The sequence below is a fragment of the Glycine soja genome, chromosome 9 (genome assembly GCF_004193775.1).
Source record: "Glycine soja cultivar W05 chromosome 9, ASM419377v2, whole genome shotgun sequence".
Classification (NCBI taxonomy): Eukaryota; Viridiplantae; Streptophyta; class Magnoliopsida; order Fabales; family Fabaceae; genus Glycine; species Glycine soja.
The window spans coordinates 45,170,733-45,183,969 of NC_041010.1; the positions used below are offsets into that span (position 1 = coordinate 45,170,733).

The 13,237-nt window shown below is 33.9% G+C and overlaps 2 protein-coding genes across 5 annotated transcripts; one reads left to right on the forward strand and one right to left on the reverse strand.

The window, feature by feature from the left end:
- Window positions 1-6,243, forward strand: LOC114425181. 4 transcript variants are annotated; one of them, XM_028391981.1, is made up of 8 exons: window positions 1-152; window positions 1,273-1,377; window positions 1,509-1,723; window positions 2,208-3,044; window positions 3,183-3,232; window positions 3,348-3,661; window positions 3,819-3,976; window positions 4,678-6,243. In XM_028391981.1, the coding sequence occupies exons 3-8, from the start codon at window positions 1,562-1,564 to the stop codon at window positions 5,884-5,886; spliced, it is 2,730 nt and encodes a 909-aa protein (XP_028247782.1). In that variant the 5' UTR covers window positions 1-152; window positions 1,273-1,377; window positions 1,509-1,561; the 3' UTR covers window positions 5,887-6,243. The 4 variants fall into 4 exon arrangements, with proteins under 4 accessions (XP_028247782.1, XP_028247780.1, XP_028247783.1 ...); XM_028391979.1 differs by lacking the exon at window positions 1-152 and adding an exon at window positions 178-368; XM_028391982.1 differs by lacking the exon at window positions 1-152 and adding an exon at window positions 387-915.
- Window positions 6,244-8,193: 1,950 nt separating this feature from the next.
- On the reverse strand, window positions 8,194-11,192 carry LOC114425182 (wall-associated receptor kinase-like 2). The gene is made up of 2 exons (XM_028391984.1): window positions 10,258-11,192; window positions 8,194-9,594 (listed from the first exon to the last, which is right to left on the reverse strand). Exons 1-2 carry the CDS (start codon window positions 11,105-11,107, stop codon window positions 8,444-8,446), a joined length of 2,001 nt encoding a protein of 666 aa, XP_028247785.1. The 5' UTR covers window positions 11,108-11,192; the 3' UTR covers window positions 8,194-8,443.
- Window positions 11,193-13,237: the final 2,045 nt, after the last annotated feature.

Here is a 13,237-nt window from a genome sequence, read left to right on the forward strand (position 1 = left end):
AAATGAAAAACCATGAACCAAATACATTGTACAAGGACTGCTGTTACGTTTCTCAAAGTACTATAGAGAGTAGAGACAGATACTGACAACAGCAAGAGCTTTCAACTTTGATGTATTATTGTTCCACTCACTTGTCTCTGCTTTCATCTTTTGTAAGCTCCTGCTTCTGCTTTTTTTTTTTTTTCTTTCAGTTCTTCATTTTTATCCTTTGCTTTTCTTTTTTGGTTCACTGCTTGCCAAAGTTTGATTCTTTTTGCTAACTGCATGGCTTAAAATTTCACTAATTCATTTGGGTGCTGAGGAGAATGGTTGAACAGTGAATGGAAACTGGTGATTCTTCAGTGTGAATGGACCCATTCTCTTCTTAGGTTAGCTTAAAGGAATATTTTTCTTTTTGTGTGGGGTTTAAAGAAACAAAAATGGTGGGGTTTGTGTCTGAAGTATGTTAAGCTTCAGGTTATGAGCAAAGTTTCTCTCTTTTTGTTTTGCTGTGCTTTTGTTAGTTTTCTTTCCCTTTTTGCTTACAAACTCTTGCTGTGTTAAATTGAGCATTTTCATGCTTGTTCTTTGAAAACCATGGAGTGTGAATGATGTTGACTTGGTGGAGGTCTGGTTAGTAAAGTGTTTTTGTATGGCTTCATGTGGTAAATAAGTGTTCAAGGTCAATGGGAATTGGGAAGTATGGTCATTGAAGAAAAATATTCTTGTTTTGAAGATGCAACTTTATAAGTTTCTCCTCTTAGGGATTGCCTCATTGTGGAATTTTATGTTAGAGAACCTCATAAAGGGCCTTATTGGTCCAGTTGATGCTATTGTTGGCTAAGGTTCTTTCTGATTTTGTGGCTGTCCTTGGAGAAAGAAGTCCAAGAGAATCATGGACTCTTGTGGTTTATGAATATTGTGCCTTATTCAGAGGTGTCTTGAACTTCTCTGTAAAAGAAAGATAAACATTTTTGCTTTAGCTTCTTGGATGTACCACATTGTCTTTGCAGCAATGAGGTGCCATGCTTAGCTGGTCATTCTCTTTGTATAAATTATAAGAAGTATGAGTTTTCTTTTTGCTTTTGCATATAATAAAAATGAAAAATTCATGACACAAACCATTTTAAGATTTCCGACCATCACAATATGCTCCTGTAAGGTTCTAGTGGAGCTTAAATTATTGATATTTCAAATGCTTGTGTTGCAGTAAAACTTGTTACCCTTCTTGCATTCATTCATATTAGATGATACCAATTACAACACCTTAAGAACTTTTTAACTAACTTGCAGGTTAAATCAGGAAGGCGCTACAAAAAAAGGACTTAAACTGGTTTTGTAGACTGAAGATATATGCTATCAGAATCCAAAATCTTTGAGAGATGTGTCCTGTGATTTGTGAGATACATTCTATCTGTCATTTTTTCTCTCTATATTCTTAATATTCTCTACCGATCAGTTCTGAACACTCAACTTCCATATGGAGTGGACTTCAATCTTTTGTGACCCATGTTTAATTTTGTCTTTAGTGCTCGAAGCCTAGCATCCAGTAGTTCAGGAGTTCTTATCTAAAGAAGTATAAATGTTTGGCAACAAAGTGTTTCTAACTTACAAAAGAAAGCGGCAATCTCTAAATAGTAGTTTTATCCATGGGAATTGTAGCAAAAATTCGGTATATGAAGATGCCCACAATGACAAGCAAACCGCAGAGAAATCATCAGAAAAACATGAAGAAAAACCAATGGTGAGAAGCTCAATCCATTATACCTTCTTATTTCTTCTCCAAAAAAGTGCATAAGTTGATTTTATAGAAACTTTTTCAGTTAACTTCTCCAAAAAAGTGCACAAGTTGATTATAGCTTATGGGAGAAGCTCAATCCATTATACCTTCTTATTTTCTTCTCCTGTAAGTGTTTGTGAAGAAGTTTATCAAAACAAAGCCTAGGGGTTTATTTGCTTCACATAATGTTTTTTAATAATGTGAAAACCTCCTAGGATACATCAGGCTCTTATAAGATGAACCCAAGTGACAAAATATAATTTGTTTCCCTGGTGATGTGATGCATTGCGATAACTGCCATCAAGCATATAATTGGTCAATTCCTGAGCAAGTCAATTATTTCTGTGGGTAAAAAAAAGAGTATCTATTGGAATAACACTTAACTGCCTGCTATTTGGAGAGCTTTTGTATTGCTGCTGACAGGCTTACTCATATGTATATTTTGTAGGATACTACTAGTGATGGGAAAAGGCCATGTTTCAAACAGCCAATTTGTTCATCATTGCTTCCACTTCAAAATATTTGTGACCCTAAGACAGGAGAGCTTGTAAATTATGATGCAACACAAATTAGGGCTACTACACATGAATCATCTTCAGCAACAAATCCAAGTGAGGATAACATCAAGAGGGATGTTAGTGAATTACCCTTAGTAGAAAATGCTTCACAGAATGATTGTGATACCCAGAGAAATTCCTATGCCGATGAAAGCTCTGGTAATGGATGTGACAACTGTTCTAATAATATTAATTCCCTTCCAGTTGAATTGGATGCTGGCGATGATTTAAATTTAGTCAAATCAGAAACATTGATCATAAGGGAATTCAGTTCTGCATGTGTCAATAAATCTCCTGTTTCAAATAATTCAGTGGATGAACCTACTGATTCACACTCCAATGTTAATTTCAAAAACCCATCTGGAGACATGGTTTTGCAGACCAACTTGACCAGTCCAATAATAACCTTCAATCGATGTTACAAAAGAAAAAAGGGTTTGGAGCAGAGCAACTTATCGCACAAGAAGGAAAGCATTTCGGCATTAACCAAATGGAGTATGCTTGCAAATGGCAATCCAGGTTTGAGCAATGAGTCATCTAGTGAGGAAAGTCCAGTAGATAATGTACCAGACCTTAATCAATCAGTGGGACTTTCAGAAAGAGGGCAGGCATTGAGTGAAACTCAAGATGAAACATCTTGTAGAAGCTGCTCTATGGTTTTCCAAACAGACCTTAATCAATCTGCTGAGCTTTCAGAAAGAGGGGAGCTTTGTCAAACTGAAGAAAAAGTAAGGCTTCCTGGTAATCTTGATCTTAAAATCTACTCAGTTTCTCAGAGAGATTTTGAGTTTGTGACTTGTTTTGATGCTGACCATCATCGATTACAGACCTCATGTGAATAACAGTAACTCTTAATTTTATGACAGGTGAAAATTACTGATTCTCCATGCCCCCCTGGAGTTGTTTCTGAAACGTGGTATATTTTCATAAAACTCAACTCTGCAATATTTTTTTTTAATATTATAAATCCAATAGAAAATCATTAGCTGCTGTGGGGGTAATATTGCATGTCAATGTTTTCATTCTAACAGTATGACAGACATGAGAGAGCAACCTTGTCATGGGGAAGACTCTGTAAAAAATGCCTCTCATACAGACAAAACAGGAGAACCGAGCCACAATTGTTTGATTCACAATGAAGACCAACATATTCTTAAGGATTGCCAGGGAGTCTCTATCATAGTTGATTCTAGAGGTCCCTATCCTGTTGCCACAACCACTGATCAAGAACTAGAAAAGTCCCTGCTCTTGCCATGTGAGGCCATTGAAAATGTTTCGTGCAATGACATAATGAAAAAAATTGGAGAACATCAACCTCAGTTTGACCTTCCTGTTAACTCTGCAGGTATGATTTATCACTTAGCCTTAAACATTGAAACGATGAATCTGAATATTTTATTCTGTAAAAGTTGTTATTGATGTTATTTATTCCTCTCAAAAGCTTCAACATGCATTTTTTCATTTTATTCAAAGACTTCATGTGGCATTTTCATGTGGTACAGAAGAGAACACTGTTGACTTGAACTTGGGTGCTGAGAAGTATCCGCTTCATTTGAGGATGAGAACTCTTGGTGCCAAATTGGAGTCAACAAGCAGTAGTTCTGCCATTGCTGAAGATCAAGTTTCTGAACTAGACTTTTTAAACTCTAGAAATACACAGGTACAAATGGATGCCTTTACAGTTTACATTTCCATGACTTCAAAGATAATTTTATATTTTAGAAAGAGAAAATTACAATGTCAAAATCCTGGCAAACATATTCCCATTTAGGAAGAATAAACCAAAATTTGAAATAATGGTTAAGCCGTTGTTAACCAATAATGACAGAATAAGACATTGCTTCTTTTCCCTAATTGGAAAATAGGGGCCTGTTTACTTCTGCTTTCATTTCTTGTTTTCATTTTCTATTTTCACTTTTTATTACAAAATTGTCATCTTGTTTTCAATCTGTTTCCTGTTTTCAAATATTTGTATTAGAAACAAAAAAAAAAGTTGTTTTTAACTATTTCTTGTACAAATCTTTGAAAACAGGAAACAAATTATAAACAAGGTGACATTTTTATAATTAAAAGTAAAAGCAGAAATTTTTTCTCAAAGTAAACAGGCCCTAAATGTTTTAATTTATCCTAATTGGAAATATGTGTGCCAAGACTTCCTTAATGGGATTGTTTTTTAAAAATGGTTTGTGCACTGCTAGCTAGTCTTACTTCCCAAGTGCAACATTTCTCATTCTTTTTATGCTTGTTGCATGGGGCTGTTTGTGAATATCAACTACAAAGTTCGTGCTATATCTTCCCTTTCAAGATGATAGTTTTGCCCATTATTGATATCTGCTTCTCCTTGCTTTCTTGTATATTCAGCTGATATCAGAAGGAAAGGCTATAGATGGTGTTTGCTCAAGTAGTACTCAACCTCAGTTAATGATGTCTGAAGAAAGAATGAATGTTCAGCATACAAAAACTGATCAACCAAAACTCATGCCAGTGATTTCTCTTTCTTTGGGTTTGTCTTTACCTATGGAGCACAAAACTGGATGCAGTGATTCAGTTAATAGTTTGTCGGTATTGTCTTTGTCAAATTCAACCACTGAAGCCAGAGATATTGTCCAAGATGGATTCTGTTGGTCTTCATCAGTAAACCGGAGATCATTGCTTCCCAGGCACCAGGTAGTGCTTGACAACATTGTACACAGAACAAGAGCTTTAAATGAAAGAGGAAATTTTCAAGAATATTTGAAGCCACACCCTATCATGTGGTCTGAAGAGGAGTTGGATTTTCTCTGGATTGGTGTGAGGAGACATGGTAGGGGCAATTGGGATGCCATGCTAAGGGATCCGAGATTGTGGTTTTCACCATTAAGGGTACCAGGGGACCTTGCCGAGAGGTGGGAGGATGAACAATTAAAACTTTTGAATGATATCAGCGTTCCACAGTTCATGTATCCAGCAGCGGCGTCATTGCAAGGAAACTTCTGCTACTTGGATCCTAAATCAAGTTTCTGGGAGAGTAACCCCTTGAAGAAATCTCTTCCCAGATATAATTTTCAAAGTAACACCACTGCACACAGTCATAGGCCAACTATTCATTCCAGAAAGGCCTCTTACAACAATATAGACAAGTATGAATTAGGATTTTTCAATTCTCCAGGAAGCTTGGGCATTTCTAGGGAAAACTCTTACTCGAACGATTATTCCTTTAATTGTTCGGCTGTGACAAATAGTTTGCCTCACTGGCTCAGAGAAGCAGTTAACACTCCTCCTATTCAACCAAATATGTCTGCAGCGATTTCGTTGAGTTCTCATCCTGAGATACCAGGAACTTCAGATCGATGCTTTAGTGCTGGTAAGTCATGCTTTGTGCCTCAAAATTGGTTCAATGGTTTGACGCCAAATGAGATATACATGTCAAATGGGTCTCACTATTCAACCTATTCAAGAAGAAAATATGGGGTGGTGAAGATGAACAAGTCTCTGGAACAACGTGTCCACAAACCGGATAACTTGATCATCATTGATAGTGACACTTCTTCTGAAGAGACCATATCTGATGATCACCGTTCCAGCTTGTAGATCAGAATAATGGATTTGATGTTGATGTTGATAAAATGATAACCCTGGTTAATAACTGTTGTAAGCTGTAGAAAGGTTGTAGGTGAATGAATGATGCATGGTTTTGTAGATGAGCAATCTGTATAACGTAGAAGATTATGTGACCTGCTGCTAAATGAACATTTATTTTATATTTAACTTAATTTTTGGGATATTAAATGCTTGGCATTTATTTGAGGAAACGAAAAAAAATGAAATGCAATAGTTTGTTGTCATGTATAGGTTGAGAGGAAAAAACAGGTTGATCTTCTTCTCTTATTCTACATCAATCTATGAGTTGCATTTTCATAAAAAGTGAAATGCAATAGTTTGTTGTCATGTATAGGTTGCGAGGAAAAAACAGGTTGATCATCTTCTCTTATTCTACATCAGTCTTTGAGTTGCATTTTCATATACCTATAATTGCTCTATTTGAGTTGCATTTTTTTCATTTCTAGTTTCATATGCACTTCTGTCTCTCTCATTACTCTTATTCCTCCTTTGATAATACTCTTATTCCTCCTTCGATAATACTTGTATGTATCAGTATCCACACAACAATATAGTATTATTCTCAAATAAAATCACGGGTATATATACCGTAAGCATATGTATATGATTGGTGCAATACAGAAATCTTACTTTAGATTTATTACGTTGCATCAATAAGAAAAGTAACCACCATCAATGCAAGAAAAGTTCTGTCCAATTATTTTGCAATGATATTATCCCCAATTTCGTAATAATTACGTATGTCAATATCATTGATATGTTCTACTGACCGAAAAATCCTATATATGCTGCATGATCTGATCAGCTTGTTCAAACTCCGAAATTTTCATTTTTAGTTGCATAAACAAACAATGATGAGCCTAATAAATGGATACGTATAAGTTGAGTTCCATTGGGGCACGACTCCTATTACAACGCCTTATCTGACAACATAAAAATAATTAATAGTAATTATCAAATTAAGATTAAAAATAACAGATGCCTCTATCATCATTGTCATCAACCGTCACCACCTCTATCACTGTCATGACTTTCGTGGTTGTCATTACTACCATTATGACTATCGTTGTAGCCATCACCATTGCCATCAATTACATCACCACCGTTGTCAACTGTTACTGCTGTCGCTACCATGACAATGATGATGGTGACAACAATGACAATGACAATCATGACAGTAAAGGTGGTGTCCATTGGTGATGATTTAACTATAATTGAGATATCTTAAAACGTGATTTCTTTTATGAATCTTTTATAGATTTAATGGTTATATTATATTTTAATTTAAATTTTTAAATATTTTAATCTCAACCATTAATTGTTTTTACTTATGATTTATTTAGTGGTTACTATTAATTGTTTTCATGTTCTCACATAAGAAAATATTGTCACACGAGTCGTATCCCATACCGTATTATCAAGTATATTTTGTTTTTGTTTTAGATAAATTAACGAATTTTGTGTTTGCTCTTTGATAAATTAATAAATTTTATTTTAGTTTCGACTAATTACAAATAAAAAGAATATTTATCAGGGAGCAAATGAAAAAAATGTGTTAAAAATTGATTATTTATTATAAATAAAAAAAATATTTAAACCAATTATATTTTTAAGGATTTTAGTATTTGAACTTTTTTTTATACCATATTTGAACTTTTTTTTTCTTAGAAAAAATAGCTTACAAAATAGTACTTTGGGGAATGGGCTTACGAAATGATATTCCATACAAAGAGATCATGCAACAGTGTAAGACAATTAACATTTTGTTGCTACTGTATATGTTCATTCCTCATTGGAAGAGATCATGCATAATATTTGATGGAACATTTTTTTATCTGTCATAATATTGATAGAACTAGTTCATAATAAATAGGACAAAGTAGAAAAATTTAATTTAAGACACACCTCAGACTGTAGCCCAATAGCGGACTGATATATGAATTGAGTTAGAGATAATTAATAAACACAAAAACAAAAATATCCCACCCAAGTATTTGAGACCTAGACTTTGCTACTATTATAATCTTCAATCTAAATCTGCAGTGTTACTAACTCTTTCCTTCCTATTTATACAAGCCTCCCCCTATATTATAATTTACTGACGTCTGAACAGTTACAATTTGTCCTTCTGTCTTTTAAATAGTTGCAATCTCTGCCCCTTCCTATTAATTATTGTCTTCCACTGTCACAATTCTCAACTAATATTTTCTAACATTACAATCTCACATCATCACAACGGCAATCTTCCACAAGCATGAAGTTGAAAATGATTGGAGATTTTTCAAGTCAACAACAAACAACAAAGTTGACAAGTATGAATGAAGATTTTTCAATTGTCTACCAAGCTCGAGTATTTCAAAGTTTAAACTGATATTCTTGTGGAGAAATATCAATATTGTCATTTATCTAAGGGGATACACTTTTATACTTGTACTGAAAAGTAAAAATAAGGCACTAAAGCATATTTAATAAAAGAATCGGATATCAATCTGACTTCCTAAAAGCTTATTAAAAAAAATATGGCTTCCTAAAAGGATGTGGACTCTAGATGTAAGGACAGTGATATGCTTTCCTCTGTGCACTCTTGAACTATGTTACTAGTTGTGTGCTCATGATCATGGCTCATCTGTAATGAACTTTGTGCCTTTCTCAATGCTTCTAATTCTGCTGAAACCTCTTTCATTGTCGGTCTTTTCTTCCCATTAAGTCTCAAGCATCTCATTGCAAGATTTGCAACAGCAAGAATGTCATCTTTCCTTGCGTCCTTGAGCACCCTGGCATCAAAAATTTCAGAAACTTGGTTCTTCTTCATCAAAGAAATGAATTGAGCAACCAGATTTTGACCCTCATCTTCATATAAGAATGAAATAGGCTTTCTCCCAGTTATGAGCTCTACAAGCACAACCCCAAAACTATACACATCACTCTTATCTGAAAATTGACTAGACTGAAAATACTCAGGGTCTATGTACCCAAAAGTTCCTCCAACAGCTGTGGTTAAGTGAGTCTTATCTAGTGGAACTGATCTAGATGTTCCAAAATCAGACACTTTGGCACTGTAGTTACTGTCTAAAAGTATGTTGGTGGGTTTGATGTCTCTATGGAAAATGGGAATAGAAGCTGAAAAATGCATATATGTCACTGCTCCTGCAACCTCACATGCGATTCTAAGGCGACTAACCCATGAAAGGGAGGGTTCATTGTCTCTCCTATGTATGTGATGGGAAAGTGTTTCATTAGGAATGAATTCATAGACTAGTATTGGAGTTTCTGTCTCAAGACAACAACCTAATAGTTTTACAATGTTCCTGTGGTTGATCTGAGATAAAATGACTACTTCATTGACAAAAGTCTTTATCTGGTTCCTTTCAATCTCTTTTGACTTTTTAACTGCAACTATGGTTCCATCTGGTAACATTCCTTTGTACACTGTGCCATAGCCACCTTGACCAAGAAACCTGCTCCTATTGTAGTTATCTGTAGCTCTTTGCAGCTCCTCAGCTGTAAAAAGCTTTGCCATTTCTCCATTTCCATAAGAGAGCTTCTCCTGTAACAAGTAGCCACCATTTTGCCTGAATAACTTTTCTTTAAGGATACTTTCTCTCTTTTTCTGTATGTATTGATATGATTTGTACCCCAAAAGAAACAAGCACAGAAAGCCTGCACCAATTCCAACTCCTGCAAATTAAAAAAAAAAAAAAATCAGGTGGAAGCATAGGCTTGCAACAAACATCCTTGTATTTTAGAGAAATTAGTAAATAACAAGTTGCAAGTTCAAGGTAATCCATCTATTTAGTGAAAATTAAGTCTTGCCATGATATCCTTGCTGATCATTTTGGGTCTGCTTGATTTCTTCATCACTATTTGAATTTAAAAACTGTTTTCTAAAACATTTTCACACTACTTAGCTTTCAACTTCTCATACAGAAATATATTAAATTTTAAAAGTCATTTAAAAAACAATTATTTTAAAAACTAAAAAACAGAAACAGTTGAAAAACATTTTCTCATTCTCTTCTGTTTTCTTCAAGTACTATGTTCAAGTGCTCATAGAAAAACTTTTAGAAAACAGAAATGTGCTCAGAGAACAAACACATTCAAATATGCTCAGGAACACAAATTTAAAAAAACAGAAAGCTATTTTTGAAAACTGGAAACAAACAACACCTTATTCTACTTTATTGTCTTCACTCTGCTATGGTGATACACAAAAACAACCAAACCATATCTCATTAGGGGTGTCATTTACAAACAAAAGCTATGCTATGTTAAAAATCAAAAACGAAAATTTCGATACAAGTATGTTTTGATTCTTCTTTAAGAGGGTTTAGACAAAAGTACCTAAACCAGCAACCAATTTGGCTGGGAATTTCTGACCGTCAGATTCACCACAGAAGGGCCCCTTGAGGATTCCATCTGGTGCTTGGTAACATCTACAATAGAATTTATCTGGGTTCTCTTTGCAGCTCTTCCCTATTAAAGGAACTAAAATAGGTGTCAAGGCAAAGAGGTCCATGCTCCTGTTTGAACTTTGTGGCTCTGCCAACTTATTGGCCTCTAGCACACTTTGTTCATCCACACCATAAGCCCTTCCTATGGACTTAATAGTGTCACCATAGTTCACCAAGTAAACCAGCAAAGAGGTGATCCCTCTTGCTGTCTGATTTTCAGTTGGACAAGCACATAACTTTGGAACTGTGAGCTCAGCACCAATTACAATGTTGACAGGAGCATAGTAATTCCGACCCATCATTGCCTGACATGTGGTGAGGCCTTGGAAGGTTTCTTTTACCAACTCATAGTAGGTGTCATTCTTGCTTGCAGTGTAGGGTGTGTTATGCTGGTAGATGTTTCCTGAACATGAACAGAACACAGGAACAATGATTGACTTATTGGAAGGAATCTTGTCATTTCTTGAAATCATGTTGATTGAGGCTATGGTTGATGCCTCAGAGCCAAGAAGGTAAGCAATTTTCTCGGGGCTATCATAGGGAGGTTTTGACCTGAAAAGTAAGAAGGAAGTGCATGACTTCTGAAGGCCATTGCAAAGGTAACCTTTTGGGACTGAAGGGTTATCAGAACAGTCATAGACAGTGCCATTGAGGTATGCTTGTTGGCACTTGAGTGAGTGAGGAAACATGCATAGGAGCAGAATTGTGCTGAGAATTTTGAGGTTGTGAAAAAGTTCCATGAACAAATCTTAAGAGAAGACAATGATGAATTACACTTCAATTGTTTTTTGACTTCTATATATGTTTAAGTCTTCAAGAGCTAGTTTGATACTTTGATTCTTATCACGCGGTATGGCTCATTTTATACTTTGTCTTGGTGTGCCGAATATTCAGAATAAGAAGGTCGGTTAACTCTTGACATGATTTTCAAGTATAGATGACAATGACTTTTATTGATATTGAAATGTCAAGGAATTCAACAAGAAATTTTTTTTGTTACTTGCTGTGTCGTGTACTCTTAGTGGTCCAATCATAAATGGCTACAAAGTGTTAGAAAATATGAAGAATAAATTTTGAGGAAAATAAAATTTTCCGTGATTAAAATAGATAATAAGAAAAATAAATTAAAAAAATAAGATAAGAAGAATAACACCAATAAATTTTTTAACATGAAAAGTTCTCTCAGAATGAAAGAAAAAAATTTCGGGATCAAGTTCAAAAAAATATCTTTATTATAAAGTAGGATTAAAATAATATTAATTTCACTCAATAAAATAGTTTACAGTATTTTTGAAAGTGGAAATATAACTTTGTTTTCTTGAAAAGAATTACAAAAAAATTCTTTCATTCTTGAAAGATCTCAATTTTTATAATTGAATTCTTGAAAATATTATTTTTATTTTTTTAAGATAAATGTGATATCATTACAAAACCTTAAAATCTTCATCTTTTATTCTCTATATGCATTTAATGTTATCATGATTTGTTGAATGTGGTGCTTTTATGGAGGGATTTCCAAAACAGTAATAATTTATTTTTTCAATTAGATGATACATATTTCATTATCTTGGGTCGTTAGGGACAAATTTACATCTAGCAAGGCAATTGAAAAGACAGTGGCCACAGGTCATAGTCCAAAAGGGCAACGTTTTTGTTGAAAGACATTCCCTATAATCTGACTAAGTTCAAAAGTTTGACTGCTTCGCCTTGTGGGATGATGAATTAAAAAGTGTTATTAGTTTCTAGCTTCAAATAATCAAATTCACTTATCTAATAATAAAGTTTATTTAATAATTCTTTGCAGTTAGATGAATGATTCTGGAATCACTTTAAATGTAAATGGATAAATTTCTCTATAGTTTATAATTAAATGTAATATGAAATTGCAGGCTTATAACAATAAAAAATGGTGCATCGAGTAAGAGAAGTATAACTTGTAGGCTTAATTATATACCAATAAAAAAACTTCAAAATTCCTTGTAATATTTTTCTCGTGCCTTTCTCTGTTTTACATGGTAGAATCTTCATTTTACTATTTTAAGAAAAAAATATATCATTTTCATACAATCTAGCATCGCTATTGATGCATTTTTTTTTTTATCAGCGGCAGCAACTTTGCCCATTGAAAACCATCATATATATAGTTTTTTTTATCTATATATAAATTAGATTTAATGTCATAAAAGTAATATAAGAACACCATCACTATCAAATAAGATGTGAATCTTCAGTGTCAAATAAGACAGAAATTTGCATAATCAGATACATTCATAGTAGTAATTATTTTATGTCATTGCAACGAGGCAAATATTGGGCAAAGAATAAATTAATACACGATGCATGTTTTCACCGCCTCGTGATGAAATAATAATGGTTTAATTAGTTGATCAATTCGATGTTCACGTTCTGGTTCACGGGCAAATTAAGGTCTCAAATCAAGTTACGTCCAATCCCAAACTTATTGCCTTATTCTTCACAAGAAACCAAATGTCGTAAATTAAAAATTAAAATTAAATAAAGCCGTCGTAATAAAAAATAATAATGAAACCATTGAATTAATGACAAGTTTGGTCTGTTTGGAACGAGATTTCTGTATATTATTTTTTGATAAAATTTGTTCATATTGCTTCAAAAAAAATTATTCAATGTTAGCTAAAACTTCAGGGGTCTTATAGTCTTCAAGATAATTTGACAAAACCTCATGAGTGCTCAAGTCTTCAAGACAGTTATTCTAAAATAAATAGAAAGAGGGATTAGAGTCATTTGAACTTGCAAAAAAAAAAATTATGACAATATTAGCTAAAAGAAGTCCTATCATTCATTTGTTTCCCGCTCCTATCAATCAAACTTGAGTATGATAGAATCATTTA